Source organism: Oncorhynchus masou, chromosome 18, assembly GCF_036934945.1.
Source record: "Oncorhynchus masou masou isolate Uvic2021 chromosome 18, UVic_Omas_1.1, whole genome shotgun sequence".
Lineage (NCBI taxonomy): Eukaryota > Metazoa > Chordata > Actinopteri > Salmoniformes > Salmonidae > Oncorhynchus > Oncorhynchus masou.
Window position 1 is genome coordinate 31,584,971 of NC_088229.1, and position 27,438 is coordinate 31,612,408.

General features: G+C 43.5%; 1 protein-coding gene and 1 pseudogene across 2 annotated transcripts; both read right to left on the bottom strand.

Moving 5' to 3' along the window:
- Nucleotides 1–3,724: 3,724 nt before the first annotated feature.
- LOC135559345 (elongation factor 1-alpha 2-like) lies at nt 3,725–21,151 on the bottom strand (annotated as a pseudogene).
- Nucleotides 21,152–21,682: 531 nt separating this feature from the next.
- Nucleotides 21,683–25,327, bottom strand: LOC135504399 (MRG/MORF4L-binding protein-like). 2 transcript variants are annotated; one of them, XM_064922975.1, is made up of 6 exons: nt 25,165–25,327; nt 24,427–24,548; nt 24,216–24,297; nt 24,051–24,125; nt 23,744–23,899; nt 22,848–22,940 (listed from the first exon to the last, which is right to left on the bottom strand). In XM_064922975.1, exons 1-5 carry the CDS (start codon nt 25,298–25,300, stop codon nt 23,790–23,792), a joined length of 525 nt encoding a protein of 174 aa, XP_064779047.1. In that variant the 5' UTR covers nt 25,301–25,327; the 3' UTR covers nt 22,848–22,940; nt 23,744–23,789. The 2 variants fall into 2 exon arrangements, with proteins under 2 accessions (XP_064779046.1, XP_064779047.1); XM_064922974.1 differs by lacking the exon at nt 23,744–23,899 and having other exon boundaries at nt 21,683–22,940.
- Nucleotides 25,328–27,438: the final 2,111 nt, after the last annotated feature.

The window sequence follows — 27,438 nt, forward strand, 5'->3', positions numbered from 1 at the left end:
GTATTTCTTATAAGAATAAGAAATAAAAGTAACAACTAATTAAAGAGCAGCAGTAAAATAACAATAGCGAGACTATATACAGGGAGGTACCGGTACAGAGTCAATGTGCGGGGGCACCGGTTAGTTGAGGTAATATGTACATGTAGGTAGAGTTATTAAAGTGACTATGCACAGATGGTAACAACAGAGAGTAGCAGCAGTGTAAAAGAGGGGGGGGGGGGGTCAATGCAAATAGTCTGGGTAGCCATTTGATTAGATGTTCAGGTGTCTTATGGCTTGTGGATAGAAGCTGTTTAGAAGCCTCTTGGACCTAGACTTGGCGTTCCGGTACCTCTTGCCATGTGGTAGCAGAGAGAACAGTCTATGACTAAGGTGGCTGGAGTCTTTGACCACTTTTAGGGCCTTCCTCGGACACCACCTGGTATAGAGGTCCTGGATGGCAGGAAGCTTGGCCCCAGTGATGTACTGGGTTGTTCGCGCTACCCTCTGTAGTGCCTTGCGGTCGGAGGCCGAGCAGTTACCATACCAGGCAGTGATGCAACCAGTCAGGATGCTCTCGATGGTGCAACTGTAGAACCTTTTGAGGATCTGAGGACCCATGCCAAATCTTTTCAGTCTCCAGAGGCTTTGTCGTGCCCTCTTCAAGACTGTCTTGGTGTGCTTGGTGTGCTTGGACCATAGTTTGTTGGTGATGTGGACACCAAGGAGCTTGAAGCTCTCAACCTTCTCCACTGCAGCCCCATCGATGAGAGTGGGAGCATGCTAGGTCCTGTTTTTCCTGTAGTCCACAATCAACTCCTTTGTCTTGATCGCGTTGAGGGAGAGGTTGTTGTCCTTGCACCACACGGCCAGGTCTCTGACCAGCTCCCTATAAGTTGTCTCGTCGTTGTCGGTGATCAAGCCTACCACTGTTGTGTCATCGGCAAACTTAATGATGGTGTTGGAGTCGTGCCTGGCCGTGCAGTCATGAGTGAACAGGGAGTACAGGAGGGGACTGAGCACGCACCCCTGAGGAGCCCCTGTGTTGAGGATCAGCATGGAGGATGTGTTGTTACCTACCCTTACCACCTGGAGGCGGTCCGGCAGGAAGTCCAGGAACCAGTTGCAGAGTGAGGTGTTTCGTCCCAGGATCCTTAGCATATTGATTAGCTTCAAGGGCACTATGGTGTTGAACGCTGAACTGTAGTCAATTAATAGCATTCTCACATAGGTGTTCCTTTTGTCCAGGTGGAAAAGGGCAGTGTGGAGTGCAAAAAAGATTGCATCATATGTGGATCTGTGGGGGTGGTATGCAAATTAGAGTCGGTCTAGGGTTTGTGGATAATGGTGTTGATGTGAGCCATGACCAGCCTTTCAAAGCACTTCATGGCTACAGAGTAATTTAGGCAAGTTACCGTAGTATTCTTGGGCACAGGCACTATGGTGGTCTGCTTAAAACATGTTGGTATTACAGACTCGGACAGGGAGAGGTTGAAAATGTCAGTGAAGACACTTGCCAGTTGGTCAGCGCATGCTCACAGTACACTTCCTGGTAATCTGTCTGGCCCCACGGCCTTGTGAATGTTGACCTGTTTAAAGGTCTTACTCACATCGGCTGAGGAGAGCATGATCGCACATTCTTCTGGAACAGCTGGTGCTCTTATGCATGTTTCAGTGTTATTTGCCTTGAAGCGAGCATAGAAGTAGTTTAGCTCATCTGGTATGCTTGTGTCACTGGGTAGCTCTCGGTTGTGCTTCCCTTTGTAGACTGTAATGGTTTGCAGGCCCTGCAACATCCGACGAGAATTAGAGCTGGATAAAGATTCGATCTTAGTAAGATTCAAGTAAGATTCGATCTTAGTCCTCTATTGACACTTTGCCTGTTTGATGGTTCATCGGAGGCCATAGCGGAATTTCTTATAAGCTTCCGGGGTAGAGTCCCGCTCCTTGAAAGTGGCAGCTGTAGCCAACTTTTCTGCCAGATTTGCCAAATGGAGGGCGCTGGAGAGGGTGTATGTGTCTCTGTGTGTGGAGTCCAGCGGGCCCCCACAACCCACCTTTTTCCCCTCATTTAACATGCTGATAGAAATGTGGTAAAACGGATTTAAGTTTCCCTGCATTAAAGTCCCCGGCTACCAGGAGCACCGCCTCTGGGTGAACGTTTTCTTGTTTGTCTTTTTATGGTGGAATACAGCTCATTCAGTGCTGTCTTAGTGCCAGCCTCAGTCTGTGGTGGTATGTAAACAGCTACGAAAAATACAGATGAAAACTCTCTAGGTAGATAGTGTGGTCTACAGCTTATCGTGAGATACTCTACCTCAGCCGAGCAATAGCTCGAGACTTCCTTAGATATCGTGCACCAGCTGTTATTTACAAAAATACATAGTCCGCCGCCCCTTGTCTTACCAGACGCCGCTGTTCTATCCTGCCGGTACAGCGTAAAACCAGCCAGCTGTATGTTGATAGTGTCGTCATTCATATAAGATATTACAGTTGTGAATGTCCCGTTAGTAGTTTAATCTTCCGCGTAGGTCATTGATTTTATTCTCCAAAGATTGCACGTTTCCTTGCAGAATGGAAGGAAATGGAGGTTTATTCGATCGTCTACGAATTCTCAGAAGGCAGCTCGACCTCTGGCCCCTTTTTCTCCGACTCCTCTTCACGCAAATCATGGGGATCTGGGCTTGTTCTAGAGAAAGCAGTATATAATTTGCGTCAGGCTCATCAGACTCGTTCAAAAGCACTTCAATCTTTTGTCTAGCCCATTCACCTTCTGAATGGCAAACATACACACTCCATGTCTCAACTGTTTCAAGGCTGGCTGTAAACGATCATTCTTTAACATGTCTCCTCCCCTTCATCTATAGGGATTGAAGTGGATTTAACAGGTGACATATACTCTATAAGGATCACAGTTTTCACCTGCATTCACCTTGTCAGTCTCTGTCATGGAAAGAGCAGGTGTTCATAATACTTACACTCAAATCAAACTTTACACAATGTGCTTCACAGGTGAGAAAAAAATGAATGAAAACAATGAAATATTTACTGTACAACAAACATAGGAGGATAAAAAACTAAAGGATAACAACACAAACTGAAGGCCTAAAAAGCACCCTGAGGAAAAGCAAAGCTAACAAGGTATGTTTAAATACCTCTTTTAAAATGTCCACAGTTTATGCCCCCCTCAGGTTCTCTAGCAGGCTATTCCAGAGGCTGGGGGCACAGTAAGTAAAGGCTACCTCTTCATGCCTCGGTCCTAGGCTTTGGGATAGTTAAAAGGCCAGAGGACCTGAGGGACCTACTGGGTACATGACTTAAAAGCATGTCTGACATGTATTGGGGTGCACAGTCGTGGATTGATAAAACCCAGTTGAATAATCTTTAAAGTAATTCTACAACTCACCGGCAGCCAGTGCAGAGACCTTAAAACCAATGTAATGTGTGCTCTCCGTCTGGCCTTGGTCAGTACCCATGCTGCATCATTCTGTATGGTTTGCAGTTGACCAATGTTGTAATAAAAGCATGGATGATTCTCTCTGTATCAGCCAGTGTATACAGTCAATGATTGGTACAGTTCATAATTGACCTTACAGATGTGGACACATGCTGCCTTTTTCTCAAGAACTTCCATTGCCACTGGCTGACATTTAGTGTGTTACTACAGCGTGTATTGGTTGTATTATGGAAAGGTCTGGCTGGAGATAAAGATGTCACCAGTCACTGGGATCTTCCACAGCTTGGTTTATTTGATCTTTTGAGCCTTCTGGGCAAACTTGGTGACCTTGCCAGTACAACCCGTTTTCTTCTCCGTGTTTTTGATGATGCCAACAGCAACAGTCTGCAGCATGTCCTGGAGAGCAAAATTACCTGTTTGAACACAAAAATACGCAATGCACGCAAGCACGTGTAAGGGGCTTAGTACAGTTGCATTCCAGCCACTAGGGGGTACTCGGGTGAAGCCCATGGGAAATAAAGAAATATAGTTTAAGTGAATTGAGGAGAGGAAGAAAAATGAACAGAAAGTGCTGTAAACTGCAGTTACATGTGCTGATATGATTAAAAGTCTAGTAAACAGTACCTTTCACGTGGTAGTTTATATTATAAGCTCATAGAAAGGGTAACAAATTTAGAGGCTCCGCTGAGATTTATTTTCATGTGAGCACGGGCCCATATTCCTTGAACGGACGAGTGAGAAACATTGGGAGAGTAGCTAGCTAGCTAACCATAGCGGGCTAACCTCCTAACGGATTACGGATTGTAGCTATCTTGCCATTGCCTGCATTGTCGTTATTGCCACGTGAGTAGAACAATATGAGTCGAGAGAGGGAAACGTTGTTGGATGAAATTGAACAGGACTATTTACGGCACTTGTGTGTACGTTGTGGACTAGGAGGTGTAGCTGACTCTGAAGTAGAAGGAAAGAGCCATCGCACTTTGCAGCGCAAATTGATGGAAGATTACTGTGAGAAGGATGATATAATGGAATCAGAGAATGAGGGAATGTCTTGGCTGCTTCAACTGAAAGACAAAATCAAAGGAATATTGGACTCTGAGGATATTGCAAAAAGTCTGCCTACAAGACTTTAAAATCCATGGACAGATAGGAAATCAGAATCAGAAAGACAAGCTCAGGTTCAGCAGCCTAGAACATCAGATTGAAAATGGACGGAGAAAAGAGTACCATGACTTAGAAATCCTAGAAACAGTAATCAGAACTGTGAGCCCAGGGCCCTATCCACCGACGAGATCCAAATGTCGACCCCCAGACGCGCCAAACAATACAATATGGATACATATTTCATGATATTTTAAAAGCATTCATTGTTAGATATGCCCACCTTTCTTTGTGTCGGTGAATGCCTGGACGCGTGCCTCTTGCAGAGCGGAAGTGTGGGTACAGCAGGATGAGGAGTTATCTGGAGGGAAAAACAGACATGACACTCTACACACTAAGGCAAGTCTTGAGAACACATTGTGCAGAGAAGAACCGTATCACAAGTTGACTAAAGCAACACAAGAGCCGGGAGAGTCTGCCTTGGACTTCCTCGTCCAATCTTTGACCTGAGACAGAAGGTGTTATCAGCCTCAGCTCATGTCCAATCAGGACTGAAATATGGCACAGAGTTAGTCAAGAGCCAATGCCTGCAGGCCATTCTTACTGGATTTTCTAATGATAATGTCATGGCAGAGATGAGAGTGCATCTCCAGAATATTAACACCAGTGATGAACTTTTGCTTGAGAAAATCCAAATTGCCTAGGGCAATGAAAGCGAACGCATGCAAAAGGCCAGGATTCCACGTAGGTTCACACCCACACGAGTGAAAGCTGTACAGAGTGAGGATAACGGGGATAGCAGAGGGTGGAATGTGCACAGGCAGAGCCCCAACAGACCACAGTCCGAATACAAAAGAACGACAATCCGCTCCTGAGTAAAATTGATGCGAGCAAACAAAGCAATCAAAGAACTGACCTGTCAGGTAGCCTCATTAGTACAGTCAGTGCGGAGCCAGGGTGACACTTCTGTTAGGAATCAACCAACAGAAAACCAAGTCCAACCAACAGAGAGAAAATAAAATGCAAAACTTGTTATGAGACTGGTCAACAGACTTGCCATCATTGCTACAAATATGGCAGTGATAGATTTGGCAGTAGGATCAGGGGCAACACACATCCATCGGGAAACACCTGGGGGTCACAACCATGGAACGGGGAAATAGATACATCTCAGATACATCTAGTTCCATCCAGTGTTGCAGTGGCTGCAGTGCAAAGGTAGAGAGAACCTCAGAGTTTAATTTGTGTTCATTGAGTCATAAAGCTGCCTATTGTTCCAAAGTGTGCCAACAGGATCATTGGAAACAGCACCAACCTACATGTAAGACTGCCCACAAGACTGACCTCAACAAAGTGGGGGGCAACTACCACAGCTACCACAGGACATTGTAATATAGCACAGCTCATTGGTAAAAAAAGACAATAAATACAATAAAAAAAGTCAGGTGTGGTGTTATATGGAGGGTGTAAAGACCCTAGCTCTATGAGACACAGAGGCTCAGGTATCCATCATAAGTGAGGAATGGAGAAAACGTAATTTGCCACGCTCACAAATTAGACCACTGGCAGAAATCATGGGCAATACAGAGAAACTGGATCTGAAGGCAGCCAATGGCACTGAAATTGCCTTTCTGGGTTGGATGGACATTTGTTTTAGTTTGCTTGATCCCAAAGCTGATGTCAGTGCAGGAGAACAATTGAAGGTTCCGATATTAGTCATGTGACATTGTCTTCCAGGTGGACAAACAAAATGGATTGATCCCTGTATCCCAAGAGAGGCCCCCTTCGATGATGAAATGGTGCTATTTGGCCCGGACTTGAGAATAATCTGTGGCCTGGACCTACAAAGTCAGGTCGTGAAAACATCAAAACGGCCATCTCGTAAAGTTAACATTGCAGTAGTGAATACTACAAAACATGACATAACCTTACCAAGACAAACTGTGATAGGGAAATTACAGAGAGTAGTAGCGTGTCACATGGTTCCTGTGCCCAGTGGAGAAAAGGTTACTGCAGCACAGGTTCAAGACAGATCCCCAGCGGAGCCTGGCCCTGACACCGGTCGCGTAGAGTGGTGGGATCCACCTGTAGATGTTCAGTACTTGAGCCAAGAACAACAAGAATTAGTCAAACAGATGCTCAGAGAGGAATCAGCCATTTTCGCCAAATATGACATGGACATATGGTGTATTGAAAATCTCAGAATGGAGATAACATTGACCGATAGCATACCAGTGGCAGAGAGATACAATGGTGTGCCACTCCCCTTATATGCTGAGGTGAAAAGCCACCTTCAGGGGCTCCTGAACAAAAACTTCATCAGGAAGTCAACTTCATCATACGCATCACCTCTGGTCTGTGTATGCAAAAAGGATGGGAGTTTGAACAAGAAGACTGTTCTGGACAGGCATCCCATACCCCGTATACAGGAAATACTTGATGGTTTGGGAGGAAACTCATGGTTTACAGTTTTTTTTACAGATCAAGGAAAGACAGACCACCAAGGCTTTGTGGGAGAGGAGTCCAGAAAACACACTGCCTTCAGCACCCCTTGGGCTTTATGTGAAAGGAATAGAATTCCCTTTGGCTTATCAAGCAGTCCCTCTGCCTTCCAACGAAGCATGGAGGAAAGTTTAGAGGGGATAAGAGATAGAATCTGTATACCATATTTGGATGATGTTCTTATTTTTAGTCAGTCATTTGAACAACATGTGGAAGATGTCCGTCAGGTCTTCAGACAGCAAAATAAATGGGCTATTAAACTCAGGGCTGATAAGTGGGACCTATTCAAGAATGAGGTCCGTTATTTCGGAAAAATAATTTCTGCTGAGGGTTACAGAATGGATGTTAAAGAAATTGTAGCAGTGCAAGAACTGGTAAACAGGCCACCAACAAGCCTGAGAGAGCTGATGAAACTACTGGGGTTTCTAGGGTACTACAGGGGTTATGTACAGAACTTCTCACAACATGCATAATGTCTCTATGACTTACTAGCAGTGAAGTTGGAGACCCTAGCCTCTGGGACGAGAAGGACCAAGATAGCGATGAGGTCGGGATAGGCTCTGCCCCAACAGAAATTTATATGGGAGGATGCCACAGAGAATTAGAACACTTGGTGAGTGTGTTGACTAATCCACCTGTGCTTGCTGCCCCAGATTTCAACCAACCTTTTATCATGTTGATGCCTCTGAAGAGGGATTGGGAGGTGTGTTATTCTAACGACAAAGTGTCAAACTGAGGGTCATTGGACATGTCTCCTCACCCTGACACAAGCAGAGAGAAACTATCCCCTTCACTCTGGGAAACTGGAATTCTTGGCCCTCAAATATTTTATGCTCCCTCTGTGACAGTGTATAGTGATAATAACCCCTTGACATACAGTGCCTTGCGAAAGTATTCGGCCCCCTTGAACTTTGCGACCTTTTGCCACATTTCAGGCTTCAAACATAAAGATATAAAACTGTATTTTTTGTGAAGAATCAACAACAAGTGGGACACAATCATGAAGTGGAACGACATTTATTGGATATTTCAAACTTTAAAAAAAAATCAAAAACTGAAAAATTGGGCGTGCAAAATTATTCAGCCCCTTTACTTTCAGTGCATCAAACTCTCTTCAGAAGTTCAGTGAGGATCTCTGAATGATCCAATGTTGACCTAAATGACTAATGATGATAAATACAATCCACCTGTGTGTAATCAAGTCTCCGTATAAATGCACCTGCACTGTGATAGTCTCAGAGGTCCGTTAAAAGCGCAGAGAGCATCATGAAGAACAAGGAACACACCAGGCAGGTCCGAGATACTGTTGTGAAGAAGTTTAAAGCCGGATTTGGATACAAAAATATTTCCCAAGCTTTAAACATCCCAAGGAGCACTGTGCAAGCGATAATATTGAAATGGAAGGAGTATCAGACCACTGCAAATCTACCAAGACCTGGCCGTCCCTCTAAACTTTCAGCTCATACAAGGAGAAGACTGATCAGAGATGCAGCCAAGAGGCCCATGATCACTCTGGATGAACTGCAGAGATCTACAGCTGAGGTGGACAGTCAGTCGTATATTGCACAAATCTGGCCTTTATGGAAGAGTGGCAAGAAGAAAGCCATTTCTTAAAGATATCCATAAAAAGTGTTGTTTAAAGTTTGCCACAAGCCACCTGGGAGACAAACCAAACATGTGGAAGAAGGTGTTCTGGTCAGATGAAACCAAAATTGAACTTTTTGGCAACAATGCAAAACGTTATGTTTGGCGTAAAAGCAACACAGCTCATTACCCTGACCACACCATCCCCACTGTCAAACATGGTGGTGGCAGCATCATGGTTTGGGCCTGCTTTTCTTCAGCAGGGACAGGGAAGATGGTTAAAATTGATGGGAAGATGGATGGAGCCAAATACAGGACCATTCTGGAAGAAAACTTGATGGAGTCTGCAAAAGACCTGAGACTGGGACGGAGATTTGTCTTCCAACAAGACAATGATCCAAAACATAAAGCAAAATCTACAATGGAATGGTTCAAAAATAAACATATCCAGGTGTTTGAATGGCCAAGTCAAAGTCCAGACCTGAATCCAATCGAGAATCTGTGGAAAGAACTGAAAACTGCTGTTCACAAATGCTCTCCATCCAACCTCACTGAGCTCGAGCTGTTTTGCAAGGAGGAATGGGAAAACATTTCAGTCTCTCGATGTGCAAAACTGATAGAGACATACCCCAAGCGACTTACAGCTGTAATCGCAGCAAAAGGTGGCGCTACAAAGTATTAACTTAAAGGGGCTGAATAATTTTGCACGCCCAATTTTTCAGTTTTTGATTTGTTAAAAAAGTTTGAAATATCCAATAAATGTCGTTCCACTTCATGATTGTGTCCCACTTGTTGTTGATTCTTCACAAAAAAATACAGTTTTATATCTTTATGTTTGAAGCCTGAAATGTGGCAAAAGGTCGCAAAGTTCAAGGGGGCCGAATACTTTCGCAAGGCACTGTAAGTACTAACTACAGAAAGACTGAATGCCACCAGTCATCGCTGGGAGACGGAGCTGTCTGACTTTAATCTCAAACTGAAGTATCGTCCTGGAAAGATAAACACTGACACAGATTTTCTGTCACGCCCTCCTTTGCATGCTGAACATTACATGGAAGAATGTACAGAGAGACACTCACTTGAGATGGTTAAAGCAACACTCAATACTGTTCAGACACAACAGAATGACTGTGTAACGTGGTTCTCCACAGTCACACTAAGGCCATCAGAGCAGGATGAGCTGTCATGGTGAGGGGAACAGTTACAGACCGACTGTTTCTACACGATCTCATGCAGGCTGTATGGAGATTCTTGGGACTGAAAAGTCACAGGACTAAGGCAAAACGAACACAATGTCAACAAGAGTCATACAAAGTCAAACAGTTACTGCAAGTGTGGAACAGGCTCCCTGTCTCACCAGAGGGATTATTACAAAGGAAAACAGAAAAAAGGACACAAGTTATGGTACCAAGTCAGTATATAACACTGATTTACAAGTACTTACACACTGAAATGGCCCATCTAGGAACATAAAGAGTGTTGAACTTAGCACAAGAATGTTTTTATTGGCCACGAATGCAACATGACATTGAACACTTTATCACTAACAAAAGAAACAAGGTATAATAACTAGGGCCCCAATGCAACATGTTCGGGCTACAGCTCCTTTCCAGATGATTTCAATTGTCTATGTGCATTTGGAGAAAAGCAGAGGGGGCTACGAGTACATTGTAGATAACGTTACAAAATTTGCACAAGCCTACCCCACCAGAAAAAGGTCAGGGAAAACTGCAGCATAAAAGCTTTTCGATTATTTTTTCCCAAAGTTTGGCTTTGTGTCAACATTCCATCATGATCAGGGAAGAGAGTTTGAAAATCAGTTCTTCAGAGCCTTGCAGAACTGTACAGAATAGCCAATTCCAGAACCTCTCCATATCATCCACATGGGAATCTGTTGGAGAGATTTAACCGTATACTGTTGTTAATGTTGCACACACTAGATGAAGAGAAATAGGCCAACTGGTGGGATTATCTGAACAAGATCATTCATGCATATAATTGTACCACCAGTGATGCTACTGGGTTCTCACTGTATTTCCTGCTATTTGGAAGGGCTCCACTGCTACCTGTTGACCTTGTCTTTGGGTTACAGATGAAGGAACAGGAGAAATCATAACAGGATTATGCTAAGAAGTAGCAACAGATGGTGGAAGCCTGTGACATCGCCAGTGGAAACATGGAGAAATCAACAGCAAAGGGAAAAGCCTACTACGATCGGAAGAACATTAGTTTGGTTCTGGTCTCAGGGGACCGTGTACTGGTGAGGAACATGTCAGAACGTGGGGGGGGGATAAGATCACACTGGGAAGACCAAATGCACGTGGTGGAAACCAGGAAAGGTGATGGCAGCCCTGTCTATGATGTAAAACCTGAGAGGAGAACAGGCAGGGCCAGGGTTCTGCATCGCAAAATGTAAATGTCGTGTAATTCTCTGCCATATAAGGAACCCGTTGAAACACCCAGTAGAGGTCTGTGGAGAAGGGAACCACCCCAGCAAAAGAAGAATAATGCAGAGAGCGCTGAGTCTAAGAGCTCAGAAGAAAATTATTATCAAGTATTCATCAATAGGCCACGTAGGGATGAAGAGAGCCAACAGAGTAGCAGAGCTAGTTTCAGATAATGGTGAGGAACTGATAGAAACTTCACTGTGAAGGAGTGCCAGCCAGTCCTCAGAGAGAGCCCGGAGAGGACGGGGGTAAATATGGAAACAGCTGAGGGCTCAGAGACTCAATCATCTCATGACGAAGTGGACACTGATTCATTGGGGTCACCCATGACCTTCCCCCGCCATTCAGCACGGCAGAGGAGGCCCAAAGACATTCTAACCTTTAACACTTTAGGGCTGCCAAGCACTTATCAGGATACCAACTAGAGATGTTCAGATGTGTATATATTTTCTTGTTAACCTTTACTAATCACAGTGTGATAATGTTTAGTGGGGGTTGCGTCTTTGCCCATAAAGGTAAACCGGGCATGTCTATATAGTTGTATGGCTGTTAGCCCAGTTTTCTCAGGTGTTCTCATGACCTGTACTTACATCCTCTGTGTTTGTTTTGAGGCCAGTGAAGGGGGGTGTTGAAAGGGGCTTAGTACAGTTGTATTCCAGGCACTAGGGGATACTCGGGTGAAGCCCATGGGAAATAAAGAAATATAGTGTAAGTGAATTGGGGAGAGGAAGAAAAATGAACAAAAAGTGCTGTAAACTGCTGTTACATGTGCCGACATGATTAAAAGTCTAGTAAACAGTACCTTTCACGTGGTAGTTTATATTATAAGCTCATAGAAAGGGTGACACGCACCCACAGTGAAACATAAATTACTCAATATTGTTGTTTAACATCTCAATAATGATAACTTTCACAATGATTCGATTGGCTCCTCATCCTTAGTATTTAATATTGTTCAGTATTCTGTTCGTCTTGCGTGATCTCTCTGATACTAAGCAGGCCTGTTAAAACCCAGCCATGCAATAGGCTGCTTGTACCCAAGTACCACTCACAAACTGATGGATTCTGTTAAAATGTAACACGTTTCAAGTTATACTGTAGTTTGTTAGTATCCTGTTTAGCGAATGTTTACTGTGAGTATTAATGGAGTTTAGACGATGAAACTGTGTGTATGCTAATTTAGAACAGTTGACCTATTCAGATAAGAGGAAATTGCTTTGGATCAGAGAGAAGGGTCAGGCCCAGGATGAAGATGGACGGGGTGTGATTCTGACATCTGGCTAAACAAGAGAGGAGGGGAAATCATTGGGGTCAGAAACTGTATAGTTGGGGGAGGTGACACCTACAAGGGAAGAGTATAAGATGTGTTGTGAACTTTCTAAATGTATGCATTCAGCTGATGGCATTCTTTTCCTTTTGAACAAAACAATACTCCCTCACTCCACCATTCTAGGTCTAACACACATGGGAGGCCAAGGCCCAGTGGTTTCACAGAGGACTGTGATTTCACGCTTCAAAAACACATGCAATTATTTCCTCCATTGTTTGCAGATAGAACCGCAGCAAATATTTCCAATCAAGTCCAGAGAAATCCACCAAACTGCTCCCTGGACTGCATTATGGCTGCTTAATGAATCCATGTTCCAACCTCACAATCATCAGTGAGAGAGAGTGTTTGAGATTAACCAGATGTCCAAGGGGGCTTCACCTTGGTGACTTGTCTGTTTTGTGTGCAACCAAAACAGCCTCCCTTTTGGAACTAGAACAAGATGTGGAAGACAGCATGCCAGCTCCCCAAACAAAAGGTGGATTCTTACCAGTATGTCAGTCCCTGAGATTTGATTATAACCAATGAATTGGTTATATGGGCTGCTGAGGGACATGAATGAATTAGAGGGCAGCTAGCCAGGCAAGTCTGGAAGAGAAATAGAACCCATTCTCCTGCTGTGGGTATATGGCTGCTGTGCTGTAGATGGCTGAGGACAGTGGATGTCAGTTGAACAGTTACGGTTAACATGTGTTAACATGTGTATGTACAGTGCCTTGCGAAAGTATTCGGCCCCCTTGAACTTTGCGACCTTTTGCCACATTTCAGGCTTCAAACATAAAGATATAAAACTGTATTTTTTTGTGAAGAATCAACAACAAGTGGGACACAATCATGAAGTGGAACGACATTTATTCGATATTTCAAACTTTTTTAACAAATCAAAAACTGAAAAATTGGGCGTGCAAAATTATTCAGCCCCTTTACTTTCAGTGCATCAAACTCTCTCCAGAAGTTCAGTGAGGATCTCTGAATGATCCAATGTTGACCTAAATGACTAATGATGATAAACACAATCCACCTGTGTGTAATCAAGTCTCCGTATAAATGCACCTGCACTGTGATAGTCTCAAAGGTCCGTTAAAAGCGCAGAGAGCATCATGAAGAACAAGGAACACACCAGGCAGGTCCGAGATACTGTTGTGAAGAAGTTTAAAGCCGGATTTGGATATAAAAAGATTTCCCAAGCTTTAAACATCCCAAGGAGCACTGTGCAAGCGATAATATTGAAATGGAAGGAGTATCAGACCACTGCAAATCTACCAAGACCTGGCCGTCCCTCTAAACTTTCAGCTCATACAAGGAGAAGACTGATCAGAGATGCAGCCAAGAGGCCCATGATCACTTTGGATGAACTGCAGAGATCTACAGCTGAGGTGGGAGACTCTGTCCATAGGACAACAATCAGTCGTATATTGCACAAATCTGGCCTTTATGGAAGAGTGGCAAGAAGAAAGCCATTTCTTAAAGATATCCATAAAAGGTGTCGTTTAAAGTTTGACACCTGGGAGGCACACCAAACATGTGGAAGAAGGTGCTCTGGTCAGATGAAACCAAAATTGAACTTTTTGGCAGCAATGCAAAACGTTATGTTTGGCGTAAAAGCAACACAGCACATCACTCTGAACACACCATCCCCACTGTCAAACATGGTGGTGGCAGCATCATGGTTTGGGCCTGCTTTTCTTTAGCAGGGACAGGGAAGATGGTTAAAATTGATGGGAAGATGGATGGAGCCAAATACAGGACCATTCTGGAAGAAAACCTGATGGAGTCTGCAAAAGACCTGAGACTGGGACGGAGATTTGTCTTCCAACAAGACAATGATCCAAAACATAAAGCAAAATCTACAATGGAATGGTTCAAAAATAAACATATCCAGGTGTTAGAATGGCCAAGTCAAAGTCCAGACCTGAATCCAATCGAGAATCTGTGGAAAGAACTGAAAACTGCTGTTCACAAATGCTCTCCATCCAACCTCACTAAGCTCGAGCTGTTTTGCAAGGAGGAATGGGTAAAAATTTCAGTCTCTCGATGTGCAAAACTGATAGAGACATACCCCAAGCGACTTACAGCTGTAATCGCAGCAAAAGGTGGCGCTACAAAGTATTAACTTAAGGGGGCTGAATAATTTTGCACGCCCAATTTTTCAGTTTTTGATTTGTTAAAAAAGTTTGAAATATACAATAAATGTCGTACCACTTCATGATTGTGTCCCACTTGTTGTTGATTCTTCACAAAAAAATACAGTTTTATATCTTTATGTTTGAAGCCTGAAATGTGGCAAAAGGTTGCAAAGTTCAAGGGGGCCGAATACTTTCGCAAGGCACTGTATACTAACCCAGGGGTGGGTATTTGGAGAAGCTCTCCACGCACATTTATTTATTGGTTATTTTACCAGGTAAGTTGACTGAGAACACGTTCTCATTTACAGCAATGACCTGGGGAATAGTTACAGGGGAGAGGAAGGGGATGAATGAGCCAATTGTAAACTGGGGATTATTAGGTGACCGTGATTCCTTGAGGGCCAGATTGGGAATTTAGCCAGGACACCGGGGTTAACACCCCTACTCTTACGATAAGTGCCATGGGATCTTCAATGACCTCAGAGAGTCAGGACACCCTTTTAACGTCCCATCCAAAAGACAGCACCCTACACAGGGCAGTGTCCCCAATCACTGCCCTGGGGCATTGGGATATTTTCTAGACCAGAGGAAAGAGTGCCTCCTACTGGCCCTCCAACACCACTACCAGCAGCAACATCTGGTCTCCCATCTAGGGACTGACCAGGAACAACCCTGCTTAGCTTCAGAAGCAAGCCAGCAGTGGTATGCAGGGTGGTACGCACGTGGGCTCCCAGGAACCATCTATACAATGGCAGCATCCCTAGCCATCGGGGCCTTGGGGTTGTCTTCCAGCTTCTTCACAGAGCAGTGGTTTATGTTCTCTTTGAGCTCAACGAACTTACAGGCGATCGTGTGACAGTCAATGACTGGGGAAAAGCCTGCACTGATTTGTCCTGGGTGGCTCATTATAATCACCTGAGAGAGGAAGGGACAGAGAAAACAAATTAATTCATGTAAATAGGTCAATGAAATATTTCTATCAGGCTTTAGTACCGTATTTGTCTTAGATGTCCAGAGGGATGGCCTTTGACATTGACCTGAGCTGTGAACCAAGCGGCTACTTGGGGCGGGTCAGACTTGCTGTCCCCACACATGTTCCCTCTGCAGATGCCCTCACAGATACAGTGCATTCGGAAAGTATTCAGAACCCTTGACTTTTTACACATTTGGTTATTTTACAGCCTTATTCTACAATTGGTTAAATATATGTTTTCCCTCATCAATCTACACACAATACCCCATAATGACAAAGCGATTTTTTGCAAATTTATTACAAATAAAAAACAGAAATACATTATTTACAAAAGTATTCAAACCCTTTGCTATGAGACTAGAAATTGAGTTCAGGTGCATCCTGTTTCCATTGATCATCCTTGAAAGGTTTCTACAACTTGATTGGAGTCCACTTGTGGTAAATTCAATTGATTGGACATGATTTGAAGGTACCAAAAAATGTCTGCAGCATTGAAGGTCCCCAAAAACATAGTGGCCTCCATCATTCTTAAATGGAAGTTTTGGAACCACCAAGACTCTTCCTGGAGCTGGCCGCCCGGCCAAACTGAGCAATCGGGGGAGAAGGGCCTTGGTCAGGGAGGTGACCAAGGACCCCATGGTCACTCTGACAGAGCTCCAGAGTTCCTAGAAGAACAACCATCTCTGTAGCACTCCACCAATCAGGTCTTGATGGTAGAGTGGCCAGACGGAAGCCATTCCTCAGTAAAAGGCACATGATAGCCCGCTTGGAGTTTGCCAAAAGGCACCTAAAGGACTCTCAGACCATGAAACAAGATTCTCTGATCTGATGAAACAAAGATTGAACTCTTTGGCATGAATGCCAAGCGTGACATCTGGTGGCAGTATCATGCTTTGGGGATGCTTTTCAGCAGCAGGGACTGGGAGACTAGTCAGGATTGAAGCAAAGATAAACTGAGCAAAGTACAGAGAGATTCTTGATGAAAACCTGCTCCTGAGTGCTCAGGAACTCAGACTGGGATAACGGTTCGAATTCCAACAGGACAACAACCCTAAGCACACAGCCAAGACAACACATGAGTGGCTTTAGCACAAGTCTCTGAATGTCCTTGAGTGGGATGGACTTGAACCCAATATAACATCTCTGGAGAGACCTGAAAATAACTGTGCAGCGACGTTCCCCATCCAACCTGACAGAGCTTGAGAGGATCTGCAGAGAAGAATGGAAGAAACTCCCCAAATACAGGTGTGCCAAGCTTGTATCGTAATATCCAAGAAGACTCGAGGCTGTAATCGCTGACAAAGGTGCTTCAACAAAGTACTGAGTAAAGGGTCTGGATACTTGTGTAAATGTCGTATCTCAGTTTTGTATTTTTAAGACATTTCCTCAAATGTCTAAAAACCTGTTTTTGCTTTGTCATTATGAGGTTTCGTGTGTAGATTGATGAGGGGGAAAAAACAATTTAATCTATCTTAGAATAAGGTTGTAACGTAACAACATTTGGGGGGAATAAGTGAAGGGGGGTGCAACTCAATATTAGGAAGGTGTTGTAAACTCAGTATATATTTATATATATTTATTTCCGGCGACATACAAAAGGGGGTACATGGGCCGCATGTTTCCCGCTAGTTGCCCATCCCTGCGAGACTAGCTTATTACTTTTGTTTAGTGTTAGTAAGTTTTAAGTTCCTCGGCATACACATCACAGACAAACTGAATTGGTCCACCCACACAGACAGCATCGTGAAGAAGGCGCAGCAGCGCCTCTTCAACCTCAGGAGGCTGAAGAAATTCGGCTTGTCACCAAAAGCACTCACAAACTTCTACAGATGCACAATCGAAAGCATCCTGGCGGGCTGTATCACCGCCTAGTACGGCAACTGCTCCGCCCACAACCGTAAGGCTCTCCAGAGGGTAGTGAGGTCTGCACAAAGCATCACCGGGGGCAAACTACCTGCCCTCCAGGACACCTACACCACCCGATGTTACAGGACGCCCATAAAGATCATCAAGGACAACAACCACCCGAGCCACTGCCTGTTCACCCCGCTATCATCCAGAAGGCGAGTTCAGTACAGGTGCATCAACGCTGGGACCGAGAGACTGAAAAACAGCTTCTATCTCAAGGCCATCAGACTGTTAAACAGCCACCACTAACATTGAGTGGCTGCTGCCAACACACTGACTCAACTCCAGCCACTTTAATAATGGGAATTGATGGGAAATTATGTAAAATATATCACTAACCACTTTAAACAATACTACCTAATATAATGTTTACATACCCTACATTATTCATCTCATATGTATACGTATATACTGTACTCTATATCATCTACTGCATCTTTATGTAATACATGTATCACTAGCCACTTTAACTATGCCACTTTGTTTACATACTCATCTCATATGTATATACTGTACTCAATACCATCTACTGTATCTTGCCTATTCTGCTCTGTACCATCACTCATTCATATATCTTTATGTACATATTCTTTATCCCCTTACACTTGTGTGTATAAGACAGTAGTTTTGAAATTCTTAGTTAGATTACTTGTTGGTTATTACTGCATTGTCGGAACTATAAGCACAAGCATTTCGCTACACTCGCATTAACATCTGCTAACCATGTGTATGTGACAAATAAAATTTGATTTGATTTGAGTAGCAACCCTACCTCCTATCTTGTAGAAGTCCTGCAGGGGCAGGCAGAGGGGTTTGTCTGCGGGCTGTGTCGGAGGCATGATGGTGTCTAAAGTTTCCAGGAGATTTTCCCTGTTGCCATGGTTCTCCTTCCTCTCCAGCTTCCAGCTTTTGAACCAAGGAATGAGGACAGGGTGACAACACAGAGTAACAACATGGATTTATGAGAGTTGAATTTTGGAAGTTGGGGTATCAGTTGATTGAGAAACAGGAAAATACATTTTACATGAACATGAGGACATCTTGTGGAGTATTGGGGAATTACACACTCTCTACCAACTATAGCTTTGAGAGGGGGATTGCTCCAGCATGTTGTCCCCATGCCAACCGGAGATTGGCACGAAGATCACAGCTTTAGAGTTGTAGCCAATCTTCTTGTTGTAGGCACTGACTTCCTTTTTCTTCTCATCACAGCGCTTCTCACTGTAGAGCTGCTCTGTGGAGTCCATCCTGTTGATCCCTACAATGAGCAGCTTGACCCCCAGAGTGAAGGACAGGAGGACATGCTCCCTCGTCTGACCTTTCTTGGAGATGCCGCCTCAAACTCTCCCATGATCAGCAAGGCACAGTCCGCCTGTACAACACAGCAGGCATGGGGATTGTTTAGGCTCGGTGAGATCAAAGAGTCAGGGTTTAGAAGAATGGTGAGGGTGAGGATGAGGAATCGTAACATTAAGGTGAGGGTTTTAACCTCCTTACCTGGGATGTTCCTGTGATCATGTTGTTGATGAAGTCTCTGTGTCCTGGCGTGTCAATGATAGTAATGTAATACACTGAGTGTACAAAACATTAGGGACACCTTCCTAATATTGAGTTGCACCCCTTTTGCCCTCAGATCAGCCTCAATTGGTTAGGGCATGGACTCTAGAAGGTGTCGGAAACATTCTACAGGGATGCTGGCCCATGTTGACTCCAATGATTCCAACTTTGGTTGGTCGGATGTCCTTTGGGTGGTGGACCATTCTTGATACACACAAGAAACTTTTGAAAGTGAAAAACGCAGAAGCGTGGCAGTTCTTGACACACTCAAACCGGTGCGCCTGGCACCTACTACCGTACCCCGTTCAAAGGCCCTTAAATCTTTTGTCTTGCCCATTCACCCTCTGAATGGAACATTCCATGTCTCAATTGTCTTAAGGATTAAAAATCATTCTTTAACCTGTCTCCTCCCCTTCATCTACACTGATAGATGAGGATTTAACATGTGACATCAATAAGGGATAATAGCTTTCACCTGGATTCTCCTGGTCAGACGATAATACATGACCAAAAGTATTGGGACGCCTGCTTGTCGAACATCTCATTCCAAAATCATGGGCAATAATATGGAGTCGGTCAAACCTATGCTGCTATAACAGCCTTCATTCTTCTGGGAAGGCTTTCCACTAGATGTTGGAACATTGCTGCGGGGACTTGCTTCCATTCAGCCACAATAGCATTCGTGATGTTGGGCGATTAGGCCTGGCTCGCAGTTGGCGTTCCAATTCATCCCAAAGGTGTTCGATGGGGTTGAGGCCAGGGCTCTGTGCATACCAGTCAAGTTCTTCCACACCGATCTCGACAAAACATTTTTCTATATGGACCTCGCTTGTGCACGGGAAAATTGTCATGCTGAAACAGAAAAGGGCCTTCCCCAAACTGTTGCCACAAAGTTAGAAGCACAGAATTTTCTAGAATATCATTGTATGCTGTAGCGTTAAGATTTCCCTACAATGGAACTAAGGGGCCTAGCCCGAACACTGAAAAACAGCCCCAGTCCATTATTCCTCCCCCACCAAACTTTACAGTTGGCACTATACATTCAGACAGGTAGCGTTTTCATGGCATCTGCCAAACCCAGATTAGTCCGTCGGACTGCCAGATGGTGAAGCGTGATTCATCACTGCAGAGAATGTTTCCACTACTCCAGAGTCCAATGGCGGAAAGCTTTAACCCACTCCAGCCGATGCTTGGCGTAGTGCATGGTTTATCTTAGGCTAGTGTGCGACTGCTCGGCCATGGAAACCCATTTCATGAAGCTCTTGACAAACAGTTAATGTGCTGATATTGTTTCCAGGTGCAGTTTGGAACTCGGTAGTAAGTGTTGCATCTGAGGACAGACTATTTTTACGAGCTACATCACTCGGCAGTCACATTCTGTGAGCTTGTGTGGCATAACACTTCATGGCTGAGCTGTTGTTGCTCCTAGCCATTTCCACTTCACAATAACAGCACTTACAGTTGACCGGGGCAGCTTTAGGAGGGCAGAAATTTGAAGAACTGATGTTGGAAAGGTGGCATCCTATGACGGTGTCACGTTGAAGGTCTTCGGTAAAGGGCATTCTACTGACAATGTTTGTCTAAGGAGATTGTATAGCTGTGTGCTCGATTGTATACACCTGTCAGCAACAGGTGTGGCTGAAATAGCCAAATCCACTCATTTGAAGGGGTGTCCACATACTTTTGTATATATAGTGTATGTCATGGAAAGAGCAGGTGTTCCTAATGTTTTGTACACTCAGTGCTCTCAAACTTCCACAGCGAGAAGTCAATGGTGATGCCCTGCTCCCTCTCTGCCTTCAGCTTGTCCAGCACCCACACATACTCAAAGGAGCCCTTTCCCATCAAGTGCAGAGAGATAGGGTAAAGATAAGTTAGAATGAGAAACTGTTCAGGTTAGAGAGAAATGATTTATAATTCAGTCATGGACATGTTATACCCTATAACCCCTTGTTATAATAACAGTGAATCATAGATGAAGACAGTCTTCCTCTTCATTGTGTGGTTCAGCAGAGCTGTCAAGCACTGATTATGCAGAGATACTAATCCACACTGGCCTCACATCTCTAAGGCCTCTTTCTCAAACTTCTCAGTGGTCCTCTTGTCGATGCCCCCACACTTGTAGATGAGGTGTCCAGTGGTGGTGGACTGCCCTGAGTCCACATGACCAATCACCACAATGTTGATGGGACTTTCTCCTTTCTCATCCTGGAATGTCATGGGATGGACTGCAGTAGAGGAAAGAATGGATATTGAACACATTAAACATGACAAATGTGACAGGGAGAACAACTAACACGAGGGGAAAGAGAGGGGGTGATACCAGATATCATATTTACTAACAAAAACTGTTAGTAAAGTAACTCCTTATTAGCCATGTAAAATCTTTTTGGAATTAGTATGAATTCATTACAATGGTATGGCACGCTACAACTAGAGTCCTAAAAAAAACGACTTCAATATTCTGCTGCAATGTGATGGGGTATCAAAGATTCATGTGTGGTACAGAGAAGTGTTTAGTCACTGGCCTATCACTCTGACAGATACTCGTTTAATAAAAACAGTCATGTTGCTTAGTAAATGCCTCCCGAGTGAGCACCAGGAAGTTCAGAGACAAGACATACCAAGAGAAATCCTTTTTGGGAGATATCAATGAACAAATACTACACATTATAACACTCCATTAGAAAACACTGTTGAATTAACGAACCATTCACAAACTTAGTCCAAACTCATATTTAATGCCTTAAAATGGAGCATGTCAAATAAATAGACAAACAAAATAACATATCTCACATGGATGGAGACTACAGCCACACATTGTTTTATTTGGATTCTGAGAAGTCAGTCATTGAGACAGACAAAAAAATTGGAGCAATTACCAAAACATGCTGATTTAATAATCGCCAAGGACAAAATTACATCAAATAATGACTGTGGGAAAAAAGAAGGAAAATGACCAACATTTTGCACCACTGGCAACTACAGTTTATACAGATATAAGGAGGCACAATGACCATCTGGTTGGCAGTCACTGGAAGAGGTGGATGAGGTACACTACCATGAGTAGCTCTATACATTTGTTTATAAACACTTGTAACAGTTCAGAACTAAAAAAAAATGACAATGAATTAATGCAAGCGTCCAGCCAGTCACATACAGTGTATTGATGGGATTTAGTAGTCCAGCATTTCTCCAAGGCCAAACAAGAGAACTTCACATAACACAAGCACTAGTACCATTACACTTATTCTGACATCAATGCAGAAGCATTGATATGAGTCAGCTTGAATTGTGTCAATATTAGTAAGCTGTCATGCTGGCCTCTGATCCACAGCACAGCTGAGGACTGGTGGGACGGGATGGTCCAAATATACCAGATGCTGTGACAGTATATTGATCATCATGACCGATACGATTCAGTGTTGTAGTCATCACACTGCTTTTGCGGTGTGGCTTTCAGAGATTGTGTGGCAACAGGGAATGCTACATCTTTCTAGTTGTTCTGAGAAAACACAACATACTAAAATTGCAGCTTCTGTGGGCTTAAAAGTTCTTCATGAGGTATCCTGGATACCTGTCCACAAATTCAGCATTGTCCAAATAGCTCTATAATCTATTACTCATAAAATGTCACTCTCCTGTCATTCTCTCCCTCCTCTTCCCTCCAGGCTTCACAGATGAGTCTCTCCAGTCCCAGGTCTCTCCTCCTCTCCCTGGTGTCTCCTGCTCTCTGCAGTGGATGTTATCTCGAGGGCGCCTCCTGGTGGCTTGGCCTACGTCCTTCTCCGCTTGGCTCCACCAGGGCTGGAGGGGTTGCTGCTGGAGTTGAGCACCTTCTCAGTGGCACGGTTCCTCTTCCTCTTGTCTGCTGCCTCCTTCCCCGGGCCGCCCTCAGCGGAACCCTTCTCTCGGTCTCTTTCTCTGTCCTTGTCTTTGCTGCCTACCCTCTCTGTCATCTTCACTGAGGAGTTGCTGCCTGAGAGAGACAATGAGAGAAAGAGAAGATGAGGGGAAGTTTTCAGGTAAGGGGAGGGAGGTTTTGCAAATGATTGACAGTTTAAAATATTCTGCATCACTCAGTCCAAGTTCCGAAATCTTCTCTCAGGTCAGTGAGGAAGGCATCAAGTGACTGCTACTACTAGGGCCGGGACAATACCAGTATCACTGTATTTTTTCCATGGCAAAAAATGAAAACACGAAGAAAAACAAACTCTTTGGCCCTTTAAAAACCTGCTATATGTAAAATTGTGTGTTATAGCTTAGTGCTGTTTTCCTAAAGAAATTACATCCACTTTGTGTTTTGTTTCCTTGCCACGATACTATTGCGATACTGGTATCGTTCCGGCCCTAGCTACTACAGTGACTTGGTAGGGTATGGTGGACTCAAATTAAACCAGTTGTTATTCTAGTGTCAGGTGGTACTGTTTGCTGGGTACATCAATAAATATATAATGTACAATAGACCAGGGGCACAGTGGTGGATAGAGGACCAGAGTAGAGTTCAACAGACAGGTGACATTCAAATAGTCTTAAGAAAAGGAATGATGATAGAAGAGAGAAAATGCCGGTTCAAGAGCACTAAGTCAAAGCCTCCAATTCCCATCACCACCCATTTGAAACATGCAATTATATCTTCTGTCTTATGTCATCAAATTCCATCAAAACAAAACAATATAGAACTATAACAAAAATCCACATGCCATGCTTGAAAATGTCTTCAAAACCGAAAAAAAAGTTTAAAGGAGAGAAAAAGAGAAACTGAGAAAAATACAGACGCACATTTTTTTGTGCACTAGGTGGGTGGTCACTGTAAAGAAGCCTCTGGTTATGAGCTGGTCTGTACTGGGGTCAAGCTGGAGTTTTGGAACAGATCGAAAGAGTCCTTCTGTCCATACCTCTCAAAATCCTGGCCAGCAGCCATACTGGGACTCAGACCTTTAAAAACGAGACACAAACGACCAGGGTGAGGGATGTCGCTTTTTGTGCCAAAGGAGAAGAGATGCACGGACTCACGTCAGAGAGAAAGAGGAGAGGAAGAGGGGGGCATAGGAGGTGAAACAGCTAATGTATCTGAATGAGAGAGAACCTTCTTCATGCATGGCTGGGGGGTCTCGTTCTTCTTTGAAATCGTCTTTCACGTCGTCCTCGGATACCAGTTTACCTGTTTGAGGCAGAAAGAGAGAGAGTATGGACTTTCCAGTAGTTCAGCATTTGAATAAGTATAGTGGTATCTGAAAAAAAGAGACTTTACCTTCTTTTACTTGTTGAATAATCTCGTCTGGAAGATTGAAGCTCTTCTCTGAGTTGGGAAACGGCAATATTTCAGACTCATGCTGCAGTGGACAGAATGTGTGACTTTATCATTAGTGTTCAGTGTTACATAAAAACAAAAATTACAGCTGACTGTCAATCTATTACAATCTATTACAAATGCCAGACAAAGATCATGATGCTTTACTCACCAAGGCTGACATGTCATACATAGTTCCCAGGTGGTCCCAGATCACCTTTGATGACACTTGCCTCCCAATATTCTGGCTGAATTTATCCCGGATGCAGATCATGTGAAAGTGACGGTTTACCCCTACAGAAAAAAAATCCACCAAGTGGTAGGTTGACAATCTGATTCAATATTCTATAGTCAGACCATTCAAATCTAGTTATGGATCATAACAAAGAACAATATGTTGGCCAAAAGTAAAACTAGAGATAGCTAGTTTACTTCTTCTTTAGCTAGTACAATAAGCTAACGGCAGGTTTAAAAAAAACATGTTTTAATTAAAGGCAAAGCAATTGATTTTGGGAAGAGAAGCTGTTTGTGTTGTGATTTCCAGATGTGTATGTCAGACCGGAAGTTCAATTGGCTTGCTACCGAACGCTATCTCAGTGAATACATTTGACCAACACACTTTGAGAGAACATGCAGATGTTTAGCTAGCTAGCAAGCTAAAATTGTAAATGATTGTGTGAGTTCATTGAGATGTGTCATTGTCTGGCTATGAGTAGATAGCTAGCTGTGGATAAGCTGGCTAGCTAATTTGTTGGGGGTTTGTTGTGATTGTGGCTCTTGTCTCGTCTTCTGCGTCACGTCTCTACTACAACCTGGGGCTTTCAGGCCTACACGATTAACACACAGCTCGTTAGCTAACGTTGAGTTAGCAAGCTACCATACGGTTAGCTAGCTAACTTTATATTCTTACCTACGGGTTTGTGACCTAGCATTGCATGGAACAGGCACACCTCGACTTCTTGACTCCATACCACCGAGTCTTCGATGTGACTGATCCCCGAGTCTGCCTGTTTTTCGTCGGCTGGAACGACCTCGGCTTCCCCCATGCTGTTGTTCTCTTTCAATAACAGAAAACTGCCAGCAGGACAGAGAACAGCGCCCCTATCACTGGTAAAACGGTTATCCAACTGGGATGCGCTTTCACCCAGAGATGTTTGATACAATACTTTGATAGCCTTGCTATAATACTATCATTTTTGAAATGTATTATTTTGCATGTGCACAAACCTCGGTAAAGTAGGCCTAAAATGTGTATATGTGACCAGGCTACATTTATACAGGGCATTCCATATTTGAGGCCCTCTTCGTGCACACAAACTGGACAGAGGGCATGTCTGGAGCTCTGGGGTAGCCGCAGGCCCCTGCTTACGGTTACAATGTTGCACTGTGTCCAGTCTCGACTAGATACATTGTATCACTCACTTTATTACCCAATGATTGCCTATGGAAAGAAGATAAGGGGCTGCATGTACGAGCCATGTATCATCACAAGAGAGCGCTATATGACCTTGCGTCTTCTTGCTTCACCAGACTTCATTCAGCGCAGTAAAATTAAATACAATGGAATAGACACTATTGAATAGGACTACTCATAATACGGTCGTATGATAAAATTACTATTGAACAGAGAAAAAATACTATTGAAAGAGGAGCTGCACGTCAGATGTATTGAACAATGTATAATGATTTTGTTTTAATGCCGCATTGCTTTTTATTTTAGATTGGTCATTGGCTATATGTCTTAGTTATGTTCGTATCCAACAGGGTAGTATTATAACCTACAAAGAGTAACGAGTTATGCCAAGTGTAAAATTAACATTCATTTCCAGTCTCATGGTTGGCATTACATAAACTAACAAACAAGGTTCACTTGTAATTGGCTATGCCTACTATTGATATTATACAAGTCATTTATACAGTTTATTTTTCAGTTTCAGCTTTTTACCACAGTACATTATAATAACACAGTTTGTCATGTTCATTCCTCATTCGTGGATTTCAGTAACACACGTTAAAATAGCTCAGGAGACTCAGGACAAATCTATGGTAGATAGTAGGCTCTATTCAACAGTTGTATTTATTTCCACTCCCAGATGTAACGCGGCTCTAAATCCCCTGCAGTGCAGTGTGCACAGCTGCGGCGCTAATGTTTTAAAGCCGAGTCAGTATGGGATTGTGTTTATGTGATAACATCGTGCCAAGGGCAGGAAAGGGCAGGCGGGCCCAGACTGAGCGGCGCCGCCGCACACCTGGGGAAGTTCAGGTTAAATAGCCTCACATTCCTCGGCGCACAGCTGATTGAAACATTAACAAACAGTAATCCGTGAGCCAGGCTGCAGATGGGCCGGGATCGCAGCCAAGAAAGGAGACTCGCTGTGTGTGTGTGAGAGATCGTGAATAGTAGGCTAAAGTTATAACTGAATATGAGAACATAAATAATATTGGATGTTGAAAATGAATAACTCTCACAATCTAAACCATTCTGTATATATCATTAATATTCATTACCCACTTTTGAGAGCTATGTTGAATGCTTAGGTTATTGCAATTAGGCAGTTGTATAGTTAAATTATAAGTAGGCCTATAGAGGGACACAAGTGTAGGTACATTATGGAAACCTGAATAGATTATATGTTGAATGCTCTCTTAATTTTAGAATAGTTTGGATAATATCCAAGTGTTATAAGCTGTGTAAGTATCATTAAGCATATATGTAGCTCATTAACGTTGTCATACTCTGAATTAGTGAGAGTAAAGATCCATCGATTCAATATGGCAGTGAGTTGTCAGAATGACAAATGTTTCACTCATACTTGATTGCTTTCATTTATATTTGTACGGCACTGTTGAGGGAATTTGCAAGTAAGCCTTTCGAGGTACCGTTTATAACTGCTGGAAACTGAACGCGACAAATTAAACTTGTGTCAATGCAATAATTGTCATCACCTTCATAGTGCATGTTAAGCAACATACTGTTGTCTTGATTTGGTTGCTTAGTAGATCCAAAGACATGGTTCTGTTGAGTGAACTCTTTGTAATTGTCCATGCCTGCTAAAACGACGCTTTGTGTGGAAATAACTGCTAAAAGTTAAACAAAGGTAGTAGGCGACAGCTATCAACGTGTGTGTTGTGAATAAACAAGGTTCAAACTAAAGAAAGAAGAAAAAGGAGCAGGAAACACTCA

Coding starts and splice junctions, on each gene's coding strand:
- LOC135504399 (XM_064922974.1), bottom strand. CDS start 25,300: ATGGGGGAAGCCGAGGTCGTTCCAGCCGACGAAAAACAGGCAGACTCG. Junction 24,298..24,426: donor TGTATGACATGTCAGCCTTG/GTGAGTAAAGCA, acceptor TGTCCACTGCAG/CATGAGTCTGAAATATTGCC. Junction 22,941..24,050: donor CCCAGCCATGCATGAAGAAG/GTTCTCTCTCAT, acceptor TGTCTCTCTCAG/GCAGCAACTCCTCAGTGAAG.